The 25,017-nt window shown below is 46.2% G+C and overlaps 1 protein-coding gene across 1 annotated transcript in view; it reads right to left on the bottom strand.

The window, feature by feature from the left end:
• The window catches only part of shmt2 (serine hydroxymethyltransferase 2 (mitochondrial)), a 30,608-nt gene extending 6,607 nt beyond the window's left edge, over positions 1-24,001 (bottom strand). The window contains exons 1-4 of the mRNA XM_031825703.1: positions 23,844-24,001; positions 9,100-9,297; positions 1,899-1,978; positions 233-433 (exon numbers count right to left, since the gene is read on the bottom strand). Of these exons, the coding sequence (XP_031681563.1) occupies positions 233-433; positions 1,899-1,978; positions 9,100-9,297; positions 23,844-23,876 (512 nt within the window). The 5' untranslated portion in view covers positions 23,877-24,001. The remainder of the gene's footprint in view (positions 1-232; positions 434-1,898; positions 1,979-9,099; positions 9,298-23,843) is intronic.
• Positions 24,002-25,017: the final 1,016 nt, after the last annotated feature.

Genomic DNA, 25,017 nt, shown 5'->3' with positions numbered 1-25,017 from the left:
AAGAAAATCAAGATCGAGGCCGACCACGAGAGGCAGAGGCAGACTGAGGCAGAGAACTGAGTAGACAGAGACTGAGGCAGAGATAGAGGCCGACCACGAGAGGCAGAGGCAGACTGAGGCAGAGAACTGAGTAGACAGAGACTGAGGCAGAGATAGAGGCCGACCACGAGAGGCAGAGGCAGACTGAGGCAGAGAACTGAGTAGACAGAGACTGAGGCAGACGGCTACATACTGTCCACCGTCAGGCAGGTCCAGGCCCATGATGCGGTCGTGAGGGTTGAGGACAGCGGTGTAGGCAGCGAAGTTGGCGGGAGAGCCAGAGTAGGGCTGGACGTTCACGCCCCACAGGGCAGGGTCCAGGTCAAAGGCCTCCAGGGCTCTCTTCTGGCACAACAACTCTATCTGGTCTACCACCTCAGCTCCACCATAGTACCTAGAGGAGAGGAGAGGGTTAACACCATCTACTAAACCACCATAGTACCTAGAGGAGAGGGTTAACACTATCTACTAAACCACCATAGTACCTAGAGGAGAGGGTTAACACCATCTACTAAACCACCATAGTACCTAGAGGAGAGGGTTAACACCATCTACTAAACCACCATAGTGAGGAGAGGAGAGGGTTAACACCATCTACTAAACCACCATAGTACCTAGAGGAGAGGTGAGGGTTAACACTATCTACTAAACCACCATAGTACCTAGAGGAGAGGTGAGGGTTAACACCATCTACTAAACCACCATAGTACCTAGAGGAGAGGGTTAACACCATCTACTAAACCACCATAGTACCTAGCGAGAACAGGGCCACGTTCATTGGATCACACAACAGGAGAAAACAGACTGAAACCAGGAGGAACTACCGGTACCTGTCTGATTAGAAAAACTCACCCACTTCCTGTTACTGTGCTTAATTGCCAATGCAGGAATTATAATCCTGATTAAAACAGTTCTGGGTAATTGGGTGAAAAGGAGAAGGTGCCTAGGTACAGTATGTTGGAGGGGAAATGGGAACAGGGCAACAGATGGACAGGATACAGTCCTTTTCAATCTGATCATTTCAATAAGTAAAGTAGAAACAGCAATACAAAGCAGAGAAAGTCTTCGTGTTCCAGTAGCCACACTAGCAATGCATTGGGCATGCATTCTCAGTGGTGTGGTAACCTAGTATGGTCAATGCATTGGGCATGCATTCTCAGTGGTGTGCTAACCTAGTATGGTCAATGCATTGGGCACGCGTTCTCAGTGGTGTGCTAACCTAGTATGGTCAATGCATTGAGCATGCGTTCTCAGTGGTGTGCTAACCTAGTATGGTCAATGCATTGGGCATGCATTCTCAGTGGTGTGGTAACCTAGTATGGTCAATGCATTGGGCATGCGTTCTCAGTGGTGTGCTAACCTAGTATGGTCAATGCATTGAGCATGCGTTCTCAGTGGTGTGCTAACCTAGTATGGTCAATGCATTGGGCATGCATTCTCAGTGGTGTGGTAACCTAGTATGGTCAATGCATTGGGCATGCGTTCTCAGTGGTGTGCTAACCTAGTATGGTCAATGCATTGGGCATGCGTTCTCTGTGGTGTGCTAACCTAGTATGGTCAATGCATTGGGCATGCATTCTCAGTGGTGTGCTAACCTAGTATGGTCAATGCATTGGGCATGCGTTCTCAGTGGTGTGCTAACCTAGTATGGTCATTTTTTATTTTACCTTTATTTAACTAGGCAAGTCAGTTAAGAACAAATTCTTATTTTCAATGACGGCCTAGGAACAGTGGGTTAACTGCCTGTTCAGGGGCAGAACGACAGATCTGGGATTTGAACTTGCAACCTTCCGGTTACTAGTCCAACACTCTAACCACTAGGCTACCCTGCAGCCCTCACTGTTACATAGTAGCCTTACCTCCTGCCTGGGTAGCCCTCTGAGTACTTGTTATTGAGGCAGGATCCTTGGGCCTCCAGCGCAGCCCGACTGCAGAAGTTCTGGAGAGGAGAGGCAAACCAGAAGCTGGACATCAGGATCAGATCAACGCAAGAGACAGATGGAAAAGGCCAAGGCAAATTATAAACTGCTAAGTGATTAGTAGAATCCCACCCTCAAAGACAACAGCAATCACACTATTCAACCAGACTTCATACACTGCCTCTTCTATTCTCATCTACAAAGAAAAATAGAATATCTTGGTCGACCGAGAGTTCTGTTCTTTAAACCAATCGATTGGGCAGAATGTATAAAATGTGTATTTTCCACATATATGGACACATCCTGTGTGTTTTAATCAAATCAACTACATGCACTGAGCTTGTCTGATGCTTTAATACACACTGTTTGATTAAATAATTAAAAGACACAACCGGAATTTGATTGTGCCGTGCCGGGCTCAGACTGTTAAAAACAAATGACAGCAAGTGACCAGCAACATAGTTAGAGCCATTTCTGGCTTAAAAGTTCTGTTACCGAAATCCCAAATTTGTTTAGGAGAAACATTTCCTAAACCCTCATGTATTTACATGCCACGTGTATGCATCGCATTCAGACGACCAATAGGGCCAGACCTATAGCATATCATAACCAGACCAATAAATTGGTTGTAAACTCTGAACGCCGTAACATGTGACAGCAAAATGGATGCAGAGGAAGTGACAAATAAACTTGAAAACGGAGTAATGTTTACTGGTTGCTCAGGAGGTAAAGGGGAAGTGCGATGTGTGGAATAAATGTGACTAGTTGTGGAAAATACTGGAGATCAAGAAAAAGGTGAGGAGCAAGGCATTGTGTGCATATTATGTCTGCCAAACAAGTGCTGTTAGATTACAATATAATTTCTGATCGTTTGGAACAATGTAAACTAAATCAATTAGTCTTCTGTAATAAAAAGGCATACATTTTTTTTTACAACAAAGACTAAAAACAGTTGAATTCATTTGTGAAAACAATTTCCGAAATTGACACTAAATTATTCAAGGGTCGTCTTGTTATTTTATGTAAAAACTAAAATCCTTGATTGCATTTCAAATCACGAATGACTCGTACGCTGTGTGACGACATGACCGAATAAATGATGGATACAGAAACCTATTTTTATAGGCCTACGGTATTAAAACTAAACAGGATGTGCTCTGAGGCCTACAGCTTGATGGTGCTTATACAAGGCTGCTATATTACGCCTACTGATGATAATGACATTATTTATTACGATCATAATAATAATAATAAAAGTATATCAAGAGGATTATTATAAATATACATTTCTGACAATTTGGAACAGTGTAAACCGTAAATAAATTAAAGAATACCAGAGAGGTTGCTCTAATGGAAAAAGTGTAAAAACCTTTATTACAGCATAGCAAATATTAAAACCAGGCGAATGTGAAATTGTTTATTTGACATGTGGCTGCGTGAGGTTTGGTGCACACGGAATCACTAAGTTATTAAAAACAAACACTCAAAAACAGGCAACGGAATCAAGATCGGTCTTATTTCTGTAGATATGGATTATTTATAGAGCCAGGCACATTTAACAGTTAGACTATTGATTATAGATCTAATTCAGTTGGGTTTTGCGCCCTCCTCACTTTTCTTAGACAATTAAGGTAAGGGCTGTTTTCTCGTCTCCTCACTCTGCTGCTGCCTCCGCCACATGGTTCTCAACACCAATACGCTGGTTAATGTCGCTATTATGCACATATCAACATGGTCTAAGAAAAGGCGGCAATTCAACAACTCAGAACTGCAGACAGCGACCGCTATTAGTGCTGCACCATTATTCTTACATTATATAACCATGTTACATTTCAGTAGCATGTCTGATGGACTGCCTCATCCCCACAGCCTCCACAAGGGATCAGTCCACTCAGAACGTTTGGTCTCTATTGATAGTTTAGGTGGCAGAGGGCCAGGATGTTACCGTGTTTCTAAGGCAGAGGGGCCAGGATGTTACCGTGTTTCTAAGGCAGAGGGGCCAGGATGTTACCGTGTTTCTAAGGCAGAGGGGCCAGGATGTTACCGTGTTTCTAAGGCAGAGGGGCCAGGATGTTACCGTGTTTCTAAGGCAGAGGGGCCAGGATGTTACCGTGTTTCTAAGGCAGAGGGGCCAGGATGTTACCGTGTTTCTAAGGCAGAGGGGCCAGGATGTTACCGTGTTTCTAAGGCAGAGGGGCCAGGATGTTACCGTGTTTCTAAGGCAGAGGGGCCAGGATGTTACCGTGTTTCTAAGGCAGAGGGGCCAGGATGTTACCGTGTTTCTAAGGCAGAGGGGCCAGGATGTTACCGTGTTTCTAAGGCAGAGGGCCAGGATGTTACCGTGTTTCTAAGGCAGAGGGCCAGGATGTTACAGTGTTTCTAAGGACAGGTTAGGATCCCTGCTATAACGGCCATAAGTAGTGTCAGGCCCACCGATGGAGAGGGAAGGGACTGTCTGTAACCACTTCTGACAGTGTCAGGGAGAGAAAGGTGACAGGGGATAGACACCTCAGTGTGGCATCTTGACTCTTCAGCTCAGATTATCACAGTGCCTGTCAGGTTTCAGGCCGCGTCGCGCGGGCCTCCCTACAGGGTTGTATGCTAATGCCGCTCAGACTTCACCTCCACTGGAGAAGGAGATGTGAGATAACAGCTCAGCTAACAGCGTACACACACATTTCTGCTGTGTGCCACACTGAGAAAGCACCCCACTCCTCACATTAGACTTGGAAATGCAATCCCTGCCTGTGTGTTTTCCTCTTAAAAATATCCAGGCCGGGCTAGTAGAAGCTGGAGCAGGAAGCCTTGGCTGTAGTCTGCCTGCAGAGAGGAAGGTGTGAGTGTGCTTTGCGAGGAGAAAAGGGGGGGGGTGGTATTTTACACCTCTTTTCTCCCCAAATTTGATCTTGTTTTGTCGCTGCAACTCCCCAACAGGCTCAGAAGGTTGAGTCATGCGTCCTCTGAAACCTGGCCTGCCAAACCGCACTTCTTAACACCCGCCCCGCTTAACCCGGAAGCCAGCCGCACCAACAGGTCAGAGGAAACACAGTTCAACTGATGACCGAGGTCAGCCTGCAGGCGCCCGGCCCGCCACAAGGAGTCGCAAGAGTGCGATGAGCCAAGTAAAGCCCCCGGCCAAACCCTCCCCTAAACCGGACGATACTGAGCCAAACCCTCCCCTAACCCGGACGATACGGAGCCAAACCCTCCCCTAACCCGGACGATACGGAGCCAAACCCTCCCCTAACCCGGACGATACGGAGCCAAACCCTCCCCTAACCCGGACGATACGGAGCCAAACCCTCCCCTAACCCGGACGATACGGAGCCAATTGTGCGCCACCCTATGGGACTCCCGAACACGGTCGGTTGTGATACATCCCGGGATCCAACCCGGGTCTGTAGTGACGCCTCTAGCACGTTACCCCACTCGGGAGGCCCCGAATATGTCAGATTTTCCTCACACTAGAGTGGGCTGATATATTCCACTGAGCTGGGAGGGAGGATAGAGAAAACTACAGAGAGAATTTAAGCCCAAACCATTCCAAATGAAGCAGGCGTTGGTCAGAAATGCATATGGTTTTATTCTGAAAATAACCCTCATCTGTTGACTGAATTGATGCCTTGTTTCTTTCAGGTCAGTAGCCTGTCGAACTTTTATGCATGTAACTGCATATGACTGTGAGATCAACTGTGCTCACAGTGCGAGAGACAACGGTCTAAACCATTTGCTTTTGAGACGGGGGGGGGGGGTCAAATCCAAAGCTGCATTATATTCATTTCTGAATGCAATGCTAACGACACATACTGACATAGAACTAACTCAAAACATGTTATGGTGATTTCAGATACAAAGAGCATCAATTGCCCTCACTCCTAATCTGATAGTGTTAATCTTAGGCACACCCCACATTGAACCACCCCTCCACACACTAACAGAGGGCCACTCAGCTCAGAGGAGGAGCCTCAGGCGGATCCAGCTCAGAGGCCCAGATCCAGCTCAGTCGAGGAACCTCAGGCAGATCCAGCTCAGAGGAGGAGCCTCAGGCGGATCCAGCTCAGAGGCCCAGATCCAGCTCAGTCGAGGAACCTCAGGCAGATCCAGCTCAGAGGCCCAGATTGTTTTTGTTGTTGTATCGTATCCCATATATCTAGATGTGTATCGTATCCCATATATCCGGATGTGTATCGTATCCCATATATCCGGATGTGTATCGTATCCCATATATCTAGATGTGTATCGTATCCCATATATCTGGATGTGTATCGTATCCCATATATCCGGATGTGTATCGTATCCCATATATCCGGATGTGTATCGTATCCCATATATCCGGATGTGTATCGTATCCCATATATCCGGATGTGTATCGCATCCCATATATCCGGATGTGTATCGTATCCCATATATCCGGATGTGTATCGTATCCCATATATCTAGATGTGTATCGTATCCCATATATCCGGATGTGTATCGTATCCCATATATCCGGATGTGTATCGTATCCCATATATCCGGATGTGTATCGTATCCCATATATCCGGATGTGTATCGTATCCCATATATCCGGATGTGTATCGTATCCCATATATCCGGATGTGTATCGTATCCCATATATCTAGATGTGTATCGTATCCCATATATCCGGATGTGTATCGTATCCCATATATCCGGTAGCACTCACATCCGTCATCATGAAGTGCTTTGAGAGACTAGTCAAGGACCATATCACCTCCACCCTACCTGACACCCTGACCCACTCCAATTTGCTTACCGCCCAAATAGGTCCACAGACGATGCAATCTCAACCACACTGCCCTAACCCATCTGGACAAGAGGAATACCTATGTGAGAATGCTGTTCATTGACTACAGCTTGGCATTCAACACCATAGTACCCTCCAAGCTCGTCATCAAGCTCGAGACCCTGGGTCTCGACCCCGCCCTGTGCAACTGGGTACTGGACTTCCTGACGGGCCGCCCCCAGGTGGTGAGGGTAGGCAACAACATCTCCTCCCCGCTGATCCTCAACACTGGGGCCCCACAAGGGTGCGTTCTGAGCCCTCTCCTGTACTCCCTGTTCACCCACGACTGCGTGGCCACGCACGCCTCCAACTCAATCATCAAGTTTGCGGACGACACAACAGTGGTAGTTGATTACCAACAACGACGAGACGGCCTACAGGGAGGAGGTGAGGGCCCTCGGAGTGTGGTGTCAGGAAAATAACCTCACACTCAACGTCAACAAAACTAAGGAGATGATTGTGGACTTCAGGAAACAGCAGAGGGAACACCCCCCTATCCACATCGATGGAACAGTAGTGGAGAGGGTAGCAAGTTTTAAGTTCCTCGGCATACACATCACAGACAAACTGAATTGGTCCACTCACACAGACAGCATCGTGAAGAAGGCGCAGCAGCGCCTCTTCAACCTCAGGAGGCTGAAGAAATTGGCTTGTCACCAAAAGCACTCACAAACTTCTACAGATGCACAATCGAGAGCATCCTGGCGGGCTGTATCACCGCCTGGTACGGCAACTGCTCCGCCCTCAACCGTAAGGCTCTCCAGAGGGTAGTGAGGTCTGCACAACGCATCACCGGGGGCAAACTACCTGCCCTCCAGGACACCTACACCACCCGATGTTACAGGAAGGCCATAAAGATCATCAAGGACATCAACCACCCGAGCCACTGCCTGTTCACCCCGCTATCATCCAGAAGGCGAGGTCAGTACAGGTGCATCAAAGCTGGGACCGAGAGACTGAAAAACAGCTTCTATCTCAAGGCCATCAGACTGTTAAACAGCCACCACTAACATTGAGTGGCTGCTGCCAACACACTGACACTGACACTGACTCAACTCCAGCCACTTTAATAATGGGAATTGATAGGAAATGTAAATATATCACTAGCCACTTTAAACAATGCTACCTTATATAATGTTACTTACCCTACATTATTCATCTCATATGCATACGTATATACTGTACTCTATATCATCGACTGTATCCTTATGTAATACATGTATCACTAGCCACTAACTATGCCACTTTGTTTACATACTCATCTCATATGTATATACTGTACTCGATACCATCTACTGTATCTTGCCTATGCTGCTCTGTACCATCACTCATTCATATATCCTTATGTACATATTCTTTATCCCCTTACACTGTGTATAAGACAGTAGTTTTGGAATTGTTAGTTAGATTCCTTGTTGGTTATTACTGCATTGTCGGAACTAGAAGCACAAGCATTTCGCTACACTCGCATTAACATCTGCTAACCATGTGTATGTGACAAATAACATTTGATTTGATTTGATATCCGGATGTGTATCGTATCCCATATATCCGGATGTGTATCGTATCCCATATATCTAGATGTGTATCGTATCCCATATATCCGGATGTGTATCGTATCCCATATATCCGGATGTGTATCGTATCCCATATATCCGGATGTGTATCGTATCCCATATATCCGGATGTGTATCGTATCCCATATATCCGGATGTGTATCGTATCCCATATATCTAGATGTGTATCGTATCCCATATATCCGGATGTGTATCGTATCCCATATATCCGGATGTGTATCGTATCCCATATATCCGGATGTGTATCGTATCCCATATATCCGGATGTGTATCGTATCCCATATATCCGGATGTGTATCGTATCCCATATATCCGGATGTGTATCGTATCCCATATATCCGGATGTGTATCGTATCCCATATATCCGGATGTGTATCGTATCCCATATATCTAGATGTGTATCGTATCCCATATATCCGGATGTGTATCGTATCCCATATATCCGGATGTGTATCGTATCCCATATATCCGGATGTGTATCGTATCCCATATATCCGGATGTGTATCGTATCCCATATATCCGGATGTGTATCGTATCCCATATATCCGGATGTGTATCGAATTTTTCATGAAAGGAGAGATGCACATCCTTAGTATGACTCCGGGCCTGTCAAACTGCTTCTTTCTCAACTGACTAACATACAGCTTACCATGAGCTACAGGCCTCCTCTTTCTGACAGCCAACCAGAAAGACAGATAGCGAGCCAGCCAACCAGAAAGACAGATAGCTAGCCAACCAAACAGCCAGTCACACACTCACCTCAGAGGCAATGAGCTCCAGTCCCCGACACTGCCTGTCCTTCTCTTTCCGCAGCAAGTTCCACATCTCCGGGTCGTCCTGGGCCAGACTGTCCTGCCCAGTCCACGGGGCCTCCTGTTCCACACTACGGGTAGCCGCATGCTGGCTCCTCCTCGCCCCAACGCTGCTCAGGGCCACCGGGGCACGCAGGCACAATGGCTGGTAGGGAAAAACACAGACAGAGAGGAACAGGTCATTTATGGATCCATGATTACAAAAATAAATAACTGGGTTGTGTTCACAAAAAAAAAGATTAGAAACAGAGGTGGTGTTAGCATGCAAAAAATAAAAATGGCAATTTCACAAGAACACACGTCTGATCTACAAATCCCATTGGTTAAGACAGCAGTAGCATTAGCAGCTGCTTATTGTCTGAATACCCGGTGAGGGGTGGTTGGAGATGTCAACAAAGCAGCATGGCAGAAAAATATGCTGCTAAGTTTTCAAACTACCGGTCGTTTTTTTTGTTGAGAGGACATATAAAGCGATCTGTGCATTTCAACAACCACATGAATACACCCATTTCTCTTTGTCAAAAAACGACCTCCTGCCACGGTTTTCAACAGATTAGATTATACTACTTAGAACGAACGCACCAAGAAAAATAACGCAACAAGCATGCAGATGCAGTAAGTGATAAACTAGGGATAGCTAACGATGTCACAAAGCATAATACACCAACCAGGTAACTTTCATGCCTTCAGAAACTATTCACACCACTTTTCACACCACCAGGGGCAGCAGGGTAGCCTAGTGGTTAGAGCGTTGGACTAGTAACTGGAAGGTAGCAAGTTCAAACCCCCGAGCTGACATGGTACAAATCTGTCGTTCTGCCCCTGAACAAGGCAGTTAGCCTAGGAACAGTGGGTTGTCATTGAAAATAAGAATTTGTTCTTAACTGACTTGCCTAGTTAAAGGTTAAATAAAAATTTGATTTTTTTTTCTCCAAATGTTGTGTTACGGCCCGAATTTTGTACCTGGCCGACACACAATACACCATAATGTGAAAGTGGAATTGTTGTTTAATTTTAACTAATTAATTAAAAATGAAAAGCTGAAATATCTTAGGTCAATAAGTATTCAACCCCTTTGTTATGGCAAACCTAAATAAGTTCAGGAGTAAACATTTGCTTAACACATCACTTAACTTGCATGGACTCACTGTGTGCAATAATGTTTCACATGATTTTTGAATGACTACCTCATCCCTGTTCCCCACACATACAGATAATTGTAAGGTCCCTCAGTCAAGCAGTGAATTTCAAACAGATTCAACCACAAAGACCAGGGAGTTTTACCAATGCCCCAGAGGGCACCTATTGGTAGATTACCAATTTTACCTATTGGTAAATTTTTTACATTAAAAAGCAGACATTGAATATCCCTTTGAGCATGGTGAAGTTATTAATTACACTGTGGATGGTGTATCAATACACCCAGTCACTATAAAGATACAGGCGTATCAATACACCCAGTCACTACAAAGATACAGGTGTCTTTCCTAACTCAGTTGCTGGAGAGGAAGGAAACTGCTCAGGGATTTCACCATAAAGCCAATGGTGACTTTAAAACAGTTTGAGTTTAATCGCTGTGATAGGAGAAAACAGAGGATGGATCAACATTGCAGTTAATCCACAATACTAACCTAACTGACAGAGTGAAAAAATCCTGTAAGGAATTTAAAACAAATCCTAAACATACATCCTGTTTGCAACAAGGCACTAAAGTAATACTGAAAAACAAAGCAAACTTTTTGACCTGAATAGTGTTATGTTTGTGGCAAATCCAATACAACAAATTACTGAGTACCACTCTCCATAGTTTCTAGCATAGTGGTGGCTGTATCATGTTATGGGTATTGCTTGTAATCGTTAAGGACTGGGGAATTTTTCCAGGATAAAAAAAGAAACAGAATGGCGCTAAGCACAGGCAAAAGTCCTAGAGGAAATCCTGGTTCAGTCTGCTTTCCACCAGACACTGGGAGATGAATTCACCTTTCAGCAGAACAATAACCTAAAACACAAGGCCAAATCCACACAGGAGTTGCTTACCAAGAAGGCAATGAATGTCCCTGAGTGGCCAAAGTACAGTTTTGACTTGAAATTCCTTGGCCAGACCTGAAAAAGTCTAGCAATGACTGACAAACAATTAGACAGAGATTGAAGATATTTGAAAATCTTTTTTTTAAAGTTGCACAATCCAGGTGTGCAAAGGTCTTAGACTTACCCAGAAAGACACAGCTGTTTTGCTGCCAAAAGGTGCATTTACAAAGTATTGACTCAGGGGTGTGAATACTTCAGATATTTCTGTATTTCACTACAATTATTATATATTTTTTTAAATAGCAAAGAAATGTCAAAACACATGTTTTCACTTTGTCATTATGGCGCATTTTCTGTAAATGGGGGATACATTTTATTCAGTCCATTTAACAAAAAAAATTATCAGTCTAACAACAAAATGTGGAAAACGTCAAGGTGTGAATACTTCCTGAAGGCACTGTAACAGATTAAATCAAAACTCTAACTATTTCAATGTTTCTAGAAACTACAATAGCTGACATTTTAATTGGATCTGTTTGGGATACACCAAGTTCTATACTGTTCTACACAACATGTCACCCTGACACCTACAGTAGAGCATGATGAACACGGAGAAACAATCAAATTGACCAGTCAGGCTTTTTTGTCCTACCAGATCTGCGACGAGTAGGTTCTAGCTACTATATCCCTTGGATGTGGCTGTTCAGTTTTATTCAGGTTCCAGGCTTCCATGACTGTTACATTTTTTTTTCAATGTGCTTTTTGCTTTAGCTCCATCTGTACTTGATAGAGCAGATCTAGTCTGTAGTGAGGAAGTATGCTGTCTGACTCATTGGGAGGGAGACTAGAGCGGACCCAGAGGCACCACGACGGTCCATTTACTTTATGCCGTTAGAATGTATGCTATTAAATCATGAGATTTCATTGGGGCAGTTCTCCCTCGTAGAAAATAGCTATCCAAGCAATGTTCGCAAAGCCTATGCTTCCATGGTGCTGCTGCTGCTGCTAGCAGTCACTGAGGGGCAGAGTCATAGTATCCGAATGGTGTTTTGTTATGTCTTGAACCAGGTCATAAAGAAAAGGACAATGAATGGTGTTAGGGTTGCAAATTTCTCTATTTTCAGCCAGGTTTCTCACAACTCTAATTTCCCCCAAAAATTGCAACTCGTAGCGTAGTCGGCGGTTCTCAAATATCGCTAGCTCTCGGCTATTTACTAACCATATATCTTAGCTGTTAAGACTGTAAAATTGATCTTCCTCAATCAGTAGTGTTGGACCTACAGTAGAAGTGTCAGTACTACACAACCAGAATGGTTTCAGAAGATAGGCCTATGTGTTTCAAATCGTACAGTAGCTTTGTTGTCAATGTCTCTTTTTTTAACAATTAATACATCTAGACACATGAAGACAGATATAACATTTTCTATTTTTAACAGACATGTCCCACTTATGCACTCCAATATGTAACTAATATAATTTAGAGTTAGCTTGGTGTTTGAGTGATAATAATCAGCATGGTTGCCTCTATCAGCTGTAGTTAGGGAAGGGAGCTAGCTAGCTAGCTGCTTTGAAGACCCAGCGCAGAGCAGAAACAGCAGGAACGCTACACAGCACTTCCTCTTATCTAATCTCAGCTAGCACCATGCCTAGTTCTCCACACAGCTAGCACCATGCCTAGTTCTCTGCCTGACTAGTTCTCCACACAGCTAGCACCATGCCTAGTTCTCTGCCTGACTAGTTCTCCACACAGCTAGCACCATGCCTAGTTCTCTGCCTGACTAGTTCTCCACACAGCTAGCACCATGCCTAGTTCTCTGCCTGACTAGTTCTCCACACAGCTAGCACCATGCCTAGTTCTCTGCCTGACTAGTTCTCCACACAGCTAGCACCATGCCTAGTTCTCTGCCTGACTAGTTCTCCACACAGCTAGCTGCAGGACAGTACACAGTTTCAGCTCTCCCCTTTACACACATTTACCCCATTTCTATTAGCCCCCTTGGAACGGAGGGCTTCTGACCTCAATGGAACGTCCTGGTTAAATAAAGGCTGGCTCATGTTCTGGGCAGTTTAGTCAGTTCTCCCTTAGCCCTCAGTTTACTCTCTGCACGGCTGTTACAATAGGGATAGCATTGACTCACTAAGATTGTGGTTTGTGCTTGTCAGATTTTCCAAACCTAGTCTCAGATCATTTGGTTAAAGTACAACACCGACCTGACTGTAGTATGGCATGACAATGGTGAGAAGAGAATAACTGTCGAAAACAGAGGCCCTAGCCTCTGGGGGGGGGTGCATGCAAATTAAATAGCTCATCACCTTTTATTAAACAGCAGGGCTGGCCTAATGATGGTCTTCTATTTACCCAGACCCCCTACCGAGCCAGTCTAGTGCTATTAAAATCCAATTAACACAAATGATGGTGACCAGGATGACTGTACGGGTTATATACTGTCTGGTGTGTGTGTGTCCATCTCCTGAGTCACTAAAACATTTTTTATTATTTTTTATTTTAAACACTGCACTTCTGAAAGAGAAAATATTTGTCAAAACAAGTAGAATTCATGCCTTGAAAAATAGGTCACATATTATTCTGCACACTGCAAAGTCATAAATACCACAGGCCATTTTTCACACAACTATCTCCAGAACATAGGAACACGTTCATTCTAATGACAGGTTATTTACACACATCTATTAGCCTACAACATTAAATCTTTATCACAGATCGTTCACCTTCACGAGCTGCTGTGGCTGCTTCCTCAAACACATGTACTAGCTCTTCCAGGAGCTGCCTGGCAGGCCTGCAGTTATTTCCCCTGGAGCTAGTTCCTGTGGTGCTGATGAGGAAGAATATCTAGGGCCCCATCCTCTCCTCCCAGGTTGGCACATTAAATGGGTGATGGTGAAACCCAACTCTCCTGGCCTTCTGTCAGCCTGCGGGCCACTCCGAGTGTGTGAGGAGGAAGACAGCTAAGGTCCACCCGAGGGAGTGGGGGTGAGGAGTCCTGGGGAGACAGCTCAGGTCCACTCGCCTGCTCCCTCAGGGGACACGTTCCACACACACAGAAATCACACGGGTCATTAAGTACTGCCGGGACCCGTCCTTTGCTGTCTGCCCACACGCTGGCACATACACCCACACAGCCTTGCTTACAGCAGAGAGCAGACGGAGGTGTCCATCTGTCTGCGCTGAGGGCATCCCCTCCTTTCTGCACTGGTGTCACTGTAGGATGCTAAACAGAGTGGCACTGCATCCTTTTTATTAGCTCCTTACACACTCAATCCATCAAGCTCTCCTCTGTCCCCCTCCCACCCAGGGCTGGGCGATAGTCTCCTCTGTCCCCCTCCCACCCAGGGCTGGGCGATAGTCTCCTCTGTCCCCCTCCCACCTAGGGCTGGCCTGGGAAGCAGGCTCCTCTGTCCCCCTCCCACCCAGGGCTGGCCTGGGAAGCAGGCTCCTCTGTCCCCCTCCCACCCAGGGCTGGCCTGGGAAGCAGGCTCCTCTGTCCCCCTCCCACCCAGGGCTGGCCTGGGAAGCAGGCTCCTCTGTCCCCCTCCCACCCAGGGCTGGCCTGGGAAGCAGGCTCCTCTGTCCCCCTCCCACCCAGGGCTGGCCTGGGAAGCAGGCTCCTCTGTCCCCCTCCCACCCAGGGCTGGCCTGGGAAGCAGGCTCCTCTGTCCCCCTCCCACCCAGGGCTGGCCTGGGAAGCAGGCTCCTCTGTCCCCCTCCCACCCAGGGCTGGCCTGGGAAGCAGGCTCCTCTGTCCCCCTCCCACCCAGGGCTGGGCGATCGTCTCCTCTGTCCCCCTCCCACCCAGGGCTGGCCTGGGAAGCAGGCTCCTCTGTCCCCCTCCCACCCAGGGCTGGCCTGGGAAGCAGGCTCCTCTGTCCCCCTCCCACCCAGGGCTGGCCTGGGAAGCAGTCTCCTCTATCCCCCTCCCACCCAGGGCTGGCCTGGGAAGCAGGCTCCTCTGTCCCCCTCCCACCAGGGCTGGGCGATAGTCTCCTCTGTCCCCCTCCCACCAAGGGCTGGCCTGGGAGGCAGTCACCTCTGTCCCCCTCCCACCAGGGCTGGGCGATCGTCTCCTCTGTCCCCCTCCCACCAGGGCTGGGCGATCGTCTCCTCTGTCCCCCTCCCACCAGGGCTGGGCGATCGTCTCCTCTGTCCCCCTCCCACCAGGGCTGGGCGATCGTCTCCTCTGTCCCCCTCCCACCAGGGCTGGGCGATCGTCTCCTCTGTCCCCCTCCCACCAGGGCTGGGCGATCGTCTCCTCTGTCCCCCTCCCACCAGGGCTGGGCGATCGTCTCCTCTGTCCCCCTCCCACCAGGGCTGGCCTGGGAAGCAGGCTCCTCTGTCCCCCTCTCACCAGGGCTGGGCGATATAGCCTTATAGTAATAACTACATTTTTTTTCACCGATTTGGACGATTCACGATCTCAATTTCTCTGAACAAATTATAAAAGGCCAAGGCATAATTCTTCATTGAATTTCTCTTTAAAAAATATATACACAATGCCTCAAGGCCTATTTCTGCAAAACAAATGAGCAACACTGTGTGCCAGGCTGTCATCATTGTATGCAAATCAATTAAAAAATAAGAATGAAAAAAAGGTATCCCTAAGAAGAACATGCACAATAATAAATCAAATTATAAAATTCTGTCAAACAAAATATTATCCTTTACTTTGTTCTTCACAAGTTTCTGGAGAGGAACACACGCCCGTCTGTCTACTGACTCTGGCTTTAGGCCCTGGAGAGGAACACACGCCCGTCTGTCTACTGACTCTGGCTTTAGGCCCTGGAGAGGAACACACGCCCGTCTGTCTACTGACTCTGGCTTTAGGCCCTGGAGAGGAACACACGCCCATCTACTGACTCTGGCTTTAGGCCCTGGAGAGGAACACACGCCCGTCTGTCTACTGACTCTGGCTTTAGGCCCTGGAGAGGAACACACGCCCATCTACTGACTCTAGCTTTAGGCCCTGGAGAGGAACACACGCCCATCTACTGACTCTGGCTTTAGGCCCTGGAGAGGAACACACGCCCATCTGTCTACTGACTCTGGCTTTAGGCCCTGGAGAGGAACACACGCCCTTCTGTCTATTGACTCTGGCTTTAGGCCCTGGAGAGGAACACACGCCCGTCTGTCTACTGACTCTGGCTTTAGGCCCTGGAGAGGAACACACGCCCATCTACTGACTCTAGCTTTAGGCCCTGGAGAGGAACACACGCCCATCTACTGACTCTGGCTTTAGGCCCTGGAGAGGAACACACGCCCATCTGTCTACTGACTCTGGCTTTAGGCCCTGGAGAGGAACACACGCCCTTCTGTCTATTGACTCTGGCTTTAGGCCCTGGAGAGGAACACACGCCCTTCTGTCTACTAACTCTGGCTTGAGGCCCTGGAGAGGAACACACTCCCTTCTACTAACTCTGGCTTGAGGCCCTGTGACATGTCACAATGTTCCCAGCTGTGCTAAAGACCCTCTCCGAAGGGGCAGTTGTAGCAGGAATACACTGGTACTTTTTTTTAGCAAGCTTACTCAGTCTTGAGATGTAGGCCTCATGGAGTCTTCACCACTCACGTGGGTCTTTGTGTCAGGGGTCTAAAAGCACTGACAACAAGTAACATGAAAACTCAGTTGATGTCGTCCTCCTCTGACTCTGGGCCAGACAGTGCCGTCATCTTGAAAAAGCTTTGCCAGTGTTTTCTTGCCTTTCTTAGACACCGGTTCACTTTGTGGCGTACAGTTGTGCCCAGGGTGACGTGTGCGTTCCTCAGCTAGCAGAGACCTCCGCTCTAAAAACAGATGTTTGTTTGATGCTCTCAATCTTGTCGTCATCTGCTATACATGTGGTCCTGAACTCGGGGATCCACCAGCGAGGACATATCAAGGTGTTCAACTGTGGCAGGGTCTTCGTACTTATAGTTGAGATACTGTAGTGGGGCACTCTTGATTTTCTTTGTGAGCGTGACCTCACCTTCCTCTGGCTGCAGGAGGCTGCAGTTGAACAGGTTTCTCACAGGCTGGAGGTAGGAGACGCTAACGTAGTTCTCCCCAAGACAGCGCGTCAGTGAATTCCTGTAGTGGGCCTATGGCTTTGTTTACTGACTCCAACACATTGATATCCTGATAGTTGGGCACCAGGTGCCTGCTTTTCTTCTGAGCCCAGGACTCGGGCCTTTTCTTGTTCCAGGATTTGTTCTATAATTTTCTGTCTTGACCCCCACATGGTTGGGGAGTGGTGAGCTGGTGAGCAGGTAGACTGAGCTCAGCCTGTGCTCCAGACAACTCTTGCCTCTTGTTCCAGCTGAAGGGAAAGGTGCTGACCACTTTCTTGCCCAACCCAAAGGCACGGTGAGAACTCATGGGTCTTTCACACCAGTCTCTGAAAAGAATGAAGGATTCTAAGAACGGCAGCATTTTAAATAAATGTGACAAGTACAGTATTCAGTTGACCTGTCAAACCAACGCCACCCCATCTCCCCCTCCCACACATCTATTCTATTGTTTAGGAATGTTACACCACAAGCTGTTTAAATGTGTAATCATTTTGACTGAAAATGTATTCAATTGAGTTTGTTATAAACTAAAAACAACAGCCTGTGGTTATTTGCTATTGGATTGGTAAAAGGACAACTACTAACACAACCTACAGCTGGCCTGAACACAACTTTTTAGAATGCACTTTAAAATGATCCAACGTCACACTTACCGATGGCGAGGTGAAGCCAGTGCAGGCGGGTCCAGTTGTTCAAGCGCAATGCTGTTATCATGTTACTCCCGCTGTCAGTTGTCATGCACACCTGTCGGTCTTCACTCATCTACCACGATGCCAGAGAGCCTCAGACCCTGGGCTATACCTTCACCCATATGATCATCTTCCACAATGCCAGAGAGCCTCTGAGACCCTGGGCTATTACTTCACCCATATGGTCATCTACCACGATGCCAGAGACTCTCAGACCCTGGGCTATACCTTCACCCATATGATGATCTACCACGATGCCAGAGAGCCTCAGACCCTGGGCTATTACTTCACCCATATGATCATCTACCACGATTCATTTATGTAGTGGACTGTCAAACGTAGGTACGGCTCTGAAGTTCTGCTGGACCATAGATTGGCTGTGGTGGAAAAATAAACACTAGCCAGCTTCTCTGCGACTCTTTCGCGGGTAGCAGTGTATAATCGCGGCAGGGCTTCTTCCGTGAAATACTTGCTGTCAACTGTACCTAGGAGCTTTTTAAAGCCCAGCTTTTCTACTGTAAAGATCGGGACCATATATTTCGCTATGTAATAGAGCTCCTTCGACCGCAAACTTCTCTTGGTTGTGCTGCTGCTGCTTTTCATAGCAATCGTCTTTCGATACATTTTGCACAGTACATTCGTTTGCTGAACATCAGACCCCAACCACTTCCATATTACTGAAAAAATATTGCTGCCCTTTTCGTGGATGATTTCGTTTCTGCCTCACGCCGAGCCGGCGTCCTCACGCGAGGCCGAGCAGCCGGCGTCCTCACGCGAGGCCGAGCAGCCGGCGTCCTCACGCGAGGCCGAGCAGCCGGCGTCCTCACGCGAGGCCGAGCAGCCGGCGTCCTCACGCGAGGCCGAGCAGCCGGCGTCCTCACGCGAGGCCGAGCAGCCGGCGTCCTCACGCGAGGCCGAGCAGCCGGCGTCCTCACGCGAGGCCGAGCAGCCGGCGTCCTCACGCGAGGCCGAGCAGCCGGCGTCCTCACGCGAGGCCGAGCAGCCGGCGTCCTCACGCGAGGCCGAGCAGCCGGCGTCCTCACGCGAGGCCGAGCCGGCGCTACACTTCTCCGGCGGGGTTACAATTTGTGAACGGCTGTCTAGGGTTGTTATTGGTGGAGAACCTCTGTGCACGTGTTGTCACGCAACTGGGACATGATTGGACATTGGGCTGACAGAGGAGAGACAGTGAGATGTTGTAACGTTTTACAAATGCAACATTATAACACAACCTTGATTCTTCCCGATACAGGCATTTTCCATATCGTGCTAAAACAAACTCAAATATATTGAAAAAAAATAAATAAAAAATAATTTTTAAAAAACTCTATATAATCGCCACAGCCCTACTCCCACCTCCGTCTAGCCTGGGCAGCAGTCTCCTCTAAACAAACAGATGACACTCCTCCTCCCAGAGGCCTGCTCTGCCTGCTGCAGCCCCCCCCCCCACCCCACATCATTACACTGTATTAATTAAAAAAACAGCATGATTAATTGATCCTAGAGAAGTAGTGAGAGGATATGTGGATGCTAAGGACCAGATCTGTCACAGTTGTTGGCAGCACTATATTTAGACAACAGATGAATGTCTTTTGAAGGTGGACTGGATGAGAAACTAGTAGTGATGACAAGGGTACATGAGATCAGCATGTTGTCTACTATGTTCTAGTAGGGAGGTACTGAGGCATCACACACGGTCACGAGGTTGAGGATGCAGTGGTTTGTCATTTCCTGTCTGACCTGCCTCTACACCCGGCCTGCTACTATCCTTTTTGGCTGATAAAAGGAAGAAACAAAGAAAGAAAATTCCAACTATCTTTCCATTTTAACTGATTATTTCTTGTCATCTTCCTCTGGGTCGTTGAAGAGGAGTCCATTTTCCAGATGACTGTGGTCCATCAGGCCTGGTGTGAAACTACAATCAGCCTTGTAACACGGGTGACAGAGAAAAGAGCGAGTGAGGAGGAGACAAGGGCAAGAGAGGGGTGTAAAACAAGGCAGAAGTATCAGTCAGGAGAACAGCCGCTCCCTCTCTTCCCGTCACTGACTAATAGGAGAACTGCCGTTACAAATTGCCCCCTGATTCAGCTGGGATGACAAGGCGGACAGAGCCAATGGAGAAAAAAAAAGGAGAAAACTGGCCAGGGTGAAGTGGGTCTGGCTGGATACAGCCAGTGTGTGACGAGACGGGCGTCACAGGAACAAATCAGCAGGGCTTCAGTCTAGCGGTACAAAGCCTCCAAAACATCACAACGACGTTAACCCCTTGTTATAGGCCACTGACAGTTGAGAGGGCAGTTCAAGGAACAAATCTGTTACCTTCTCTACATCCAATGTTTACATGTAGGCCTAGGCTAGACAAACTGGATCCTGTCTGCTGCTTAACCTGTAGGCATCTGTGCAAACACTTCTGTTTTTCAAACGTAAGTAACAGTGATGTTAATGCTGGTTTGTCATTGGTGAGTTTTAGAGAGGCTCTCTAGATTATGCATGCAGTATTATTATTAATTTTTTTATCAGGTGCTGGTTGATTGGCAGCAACACAGAATTCTTGCCTATTAAAACAACTTGCTTTAAAGTTTAGTAAATACAGATCTCAACCAATCACTTTGTCTCTTCAGAAAACAGATCAGAAAAACTACCAAAGCACTTCAAAAAGATAAATAAAGACCATCACAATGAAACACTTGTGTTGCCTATCTGGTGGCTTTTCCTCACACATTATGTCTCAAATATGCAGAAACCATACTGGTAAGGCAGTGTTTTTCAGTCACTGAAGCCTAACACAGAACTTCAGGTTAGGGATCACCGGAAAGTGAGTGTCTGTTTCCCTAGATACCAGATTGGAATTCTGACACTCCTGTCTCACTGAGGAACAGTCTTTGCTCAAGAAAATGTAATTTTTTTAATAGTTTCTTTAAAATGCCATTATTTATTTATTTAGCCTTTATTTAAATAGGCAAGTCAGTTAAGAACAAATTCTTATTTACAATGACGGCCTACCCCGAAACCCCGAACGACGCTGGGCCAATTGTGCGCCGCACTATGGGACTCCAAATCACGGCCGGTTGTGATACAACATGGAATCAAACCAGGGTCTGTAGTGACGCCTCTAGCACTGAGATGTAGTGCCTTAGACCACTGTGCCACTCGGGAGCCCCACCCACCCACCCCACCGAGAGCTAATAAGGCTAAGACCTCTGTAACATTCACTCGTAAGTTCATACTTCATATTAAAATGGAAAGCTTAACACATGTAGGCTATAGCCAATTAAAGCCAACAAGCAAAGTCAAGGACTCCACAAACCACAGATTTTACAATCCAGCCCATTCCAAACGCAATGAAAACCACGATCCTCAAAATAACTACAGTCTAATACCGACTGTACATGTGGCTACGCGGTACTCAGCTTGTGCTCGTCTTAACAGTAGCTCACCCCCTTGCAGTGGCCTTGAGTGGCCACAGAGGGGTGTGCACAGAGGCTACAGGTCAGGGGTGTGTGCACAGACCACTGAGCTCATTGGCCGACGACGAGCTTTGAGCTTTGGCTCCTCCGAAGGCAATAATATGAACCCAGTCAAAACGGTGGACTCAGAGTTATAGGATATAGGGGCAGGTAGCCTAGTGGTTAGAGTGGATGGGCGGCAGGGTAGCCTAGTGGTTAGAGTGTAGAGGCGGCAGGGTAGCCTAGTGGTTAGAGCGTTGGACTAGTAACCGAAAGGTTTCATAGGTCGAATCCCCGAGCTGACAAGGTTAAAAATATGTCGTTCTGCCCCTGAACAAGGCAGTTAACCCACTGTTCCCAGGCCATCATTGTAAATAAGAATTTGTTCTTAACTGACTTGCCTAGTTAAATAAAGGTCAAATAAAGGTTCAATAGTACAAGGGGCTCTTTATAGACGCAGATTGATACGTGACAGTATAGCCATGAAGAAACAATGCAGACAGGCCAGACTCCTAGCTACAGTCCTAAACTCGTTGAAACTAGCCATGTCTAGACTATATGGCAATTTCACTGATTTTCAACAACAAAAAGAACACATCTGCTGTGAGCAGTTTTGAATTGCATTTAAACTTCAAGGCAGTCTTCTTCTAGTGCCACATATGCATAACTAATTCACTACTTTGTGGTAGGCCTACTTTACTGAAGTTAAAACAGCCACTCCTGCAAAATGAAAGCCCAGGAGGCAGATATATGATTACAGACAGTAAGTAGTTCAGAGATGATCGGCCTTGGACCTAAAAACCTCAGTAAAGTGATTAAGGCCACCTCCTTATTTCTACATGAGTGCACGCCACCATACAGACTGCAACTCGTGAGATCTTTGAAATTGCATTAGGATGCATTCATAACTGATTAGCACAATAGGAGAAGCATGCAAGCCATTCAGTCATATTAATAGGAAACATTAACCCAAAGAGCCGCCTTGCATCAGCTGCTCTACATTAGTTTGTCTGCACAACAGATTCTCACTTCCTTGTCTAATCCACGTTGAGAAGGTTGCCACTTCACGGGTGTTCGGCTCGCTCAGTCCTCTGATACACAAACCGGTTGCATGTTTGTTTGAAGAGTGAGAGAAGGTGAATACGGAGCCTGGCCATTGAAAGTGTTGTGACAGTTTGATGTATTAGCCCCATGCAGACAGAAATACTATCTTGACACTTACATAATAAACATCAAGCTATTAGGTTCCTTATTAGCTGACTGGTGTAATTAACAGGTAGACTATATGCCAACTGCAGAAGTACTACCTTGAGAAGGGTTAATATTTGTCGACTGTTCTTGCAGAAAAGCTGCATTTTGCACATTGAGCTTTCAGATACTGCCCTGTCTAGGAAAATAGTTTCAGTTTGTAAAGAACGTTTGTAATTTGTGCAATACAAAACTTCCTCTGAAAGGATCCCTAACATTTTAGCCATCAAAGTCCACAAACATTTTAGCAATCAACTACTGTCAAATCGTGAAACATATTCACATCATTTCAAATTGTTCCTACATTCAAATAGGACTATATTTAAAAATGTTTGTATAAAAAAAAAAAAAAAAATAAAAAAAAAAAAATTATTCCCAGCTTAAAATAATTTATCCAAAACTACATGAATGTAGCTAGAAAAGTGACCGTATAATTTGCCAACCAGCTGAAATGATGAAACCAACTACACTGTTGCATCACTCACCAGTTTAACAGTAACCATGTGAGGCTAAGTGTTTACATCTGACGAGTTTACTATCCATACCGTGTAACTACGCGTAACTAGGCTTAACTATATTAGAGAGAGTTACTTACATTAGAGGGGTAATCAATCACTCAAGGGTACAGTTAGTTCCTAATGTCAAACCAAACACGTGGGAAACTGGCCAAGCTACCTGGCATCTTTGTCCCCAGTGGTGCAGAGTGGTGCAAAGTAAGCGTGGGACTCTGGGAGGGAGATAGTGAAAGTTGATCTCTTACTAAAAACACATGTTGGGACCATCTCATTTTCCTATGATCACAAACCATGGAAACACATTTAAACGCGTGTACACAACCATTAAACAGACAACATTGTGTGTGTGTGGTCTCTCAGGAGTATAGCCTAGCTAACTACAGTAGTTAACCAGCCAGTCATGTCAGATAACATTAACGTGGGTAATTAGCTTAGCTACGTAGCGAACTAGCTGTACCTGCACCATACCAATCCAGCTAGTTTAGCTTTGGCAACCTGATTTGCCACACTGTTCAGTAGCCTTTAAGCTAACCAGATAGCTAGCTATTATAATAATAATAATAATAATAATATACAGCTGCAAACGTGGCTGCTTTAGCTAGCCACCTGGCTGGTCATTGCATGCTATTTTGCTGTAATTTGATGTGAAGCTAGCGAGTTGTATCATCGAGTAACGTTGGCGAAATTAATAAGTAGTCACTCACCCGTGCGATTTGCCTCAACGTCAACGACAGCATATTTGTACGATTTCAAAAGGCCAACAACGTTCAATCTAACCACCTCACTTTCTAAGAGGGTCACGCTTAGAAAAGGCTGTTTTGAAGTTGATCAGTCAGTCAGTGGAAGAGGCGGATGCTTGCACTTTGCATTTTTACATCGCCGACAGGGTGTCTGGGATTTGTAGTCTTTATGCATTACACAAGAGTGACGTAATTTTTTTCATAAGCGTTATCAGCCGTGAAACTTATAGAGTCCTATGAAATATAAAATTCTAAATTTTTTGGTTGTTGTTATAAATGTGTGAACAATGATCAGTTAAATAATCAAAAACAAGAGCAGGTTTGCTCCCTTCTTTTGGAGGGTGTGTCATTTGTGTTATGTGATAATTTTTTTGTCAAATATTACATGATTAAGATCCTTCTGTTTGTAAAACATGTTCAACTGAAATATCAATATCTAGGCTACATCAGACATGCACACTTACTGCCTTACATCCAAGGGCTCCTTCTTCCTTTGTAGACTATGTTTGCTTACCTAGCTTGTAACAATTCTTCAAAAAATAAATATGATCTGAAACTACTGAACATGCCACTATAGACTGAAGGGCTGGAGATACTGTTTGTCTAGTCAGGTTCACTTCAGTTCATAGGACCTGGACACAGGCTGTTCACCTTGGCTATGTGGATATGTACAGAGAATGCAATATCAACACACTGTCCTCGCTACGAAAGATAGTGTTGCATTATCTGTGTTCTTTTTTACTTGGCTGATTTATTATTGAACACACACACACACACACACACACACACACACACACACACACACACACACACACACACACACACACACACACACACCACACACACACACACACACACACACAAGCACACACACACACACACACACACACACACACAAAAAGGGTTCGAGACAGTGATAGACAGAGTGTGGGGGAGAGAGAGAGAGATAGATAGATATATAGATATATAGAGAGAGGGAGATAGAAAGAGAGAGACACAGAGAGGGAGAGAGGGACAGACACAGAGAGAGAGAGAGAGAGAGAGAGAGAGAGAGAGAGAGAGACATAGAGAGAGAGAGAGAAGAGAGACAGAGAGAGAAGAGAGAGACACAACACACACACAGAGAGAGAGAGAGAAA

Source organism: Oncorhynchus kisutch, linkage group LG1 (assembly GCF_002021735.2).
Source record: "Oncorhynchus kisutch isolate 150728-3 linkage group LG1, Okis_V2, whole genome shotgun sequence".
NCBI classification, from domain to species: domain Eukaryota; kingdom Metazoa; phylum Chordata; class Actinopteri; order Salmoniformes; family Salmonidae; genus Oncorhynchus; species Oncorhynchus kisutch.
The sequence above is the reverse complement of the archived record's forward strand: the minus strand, read 5'-3'. Positions and strand labels throughout refer to the sequence as shown.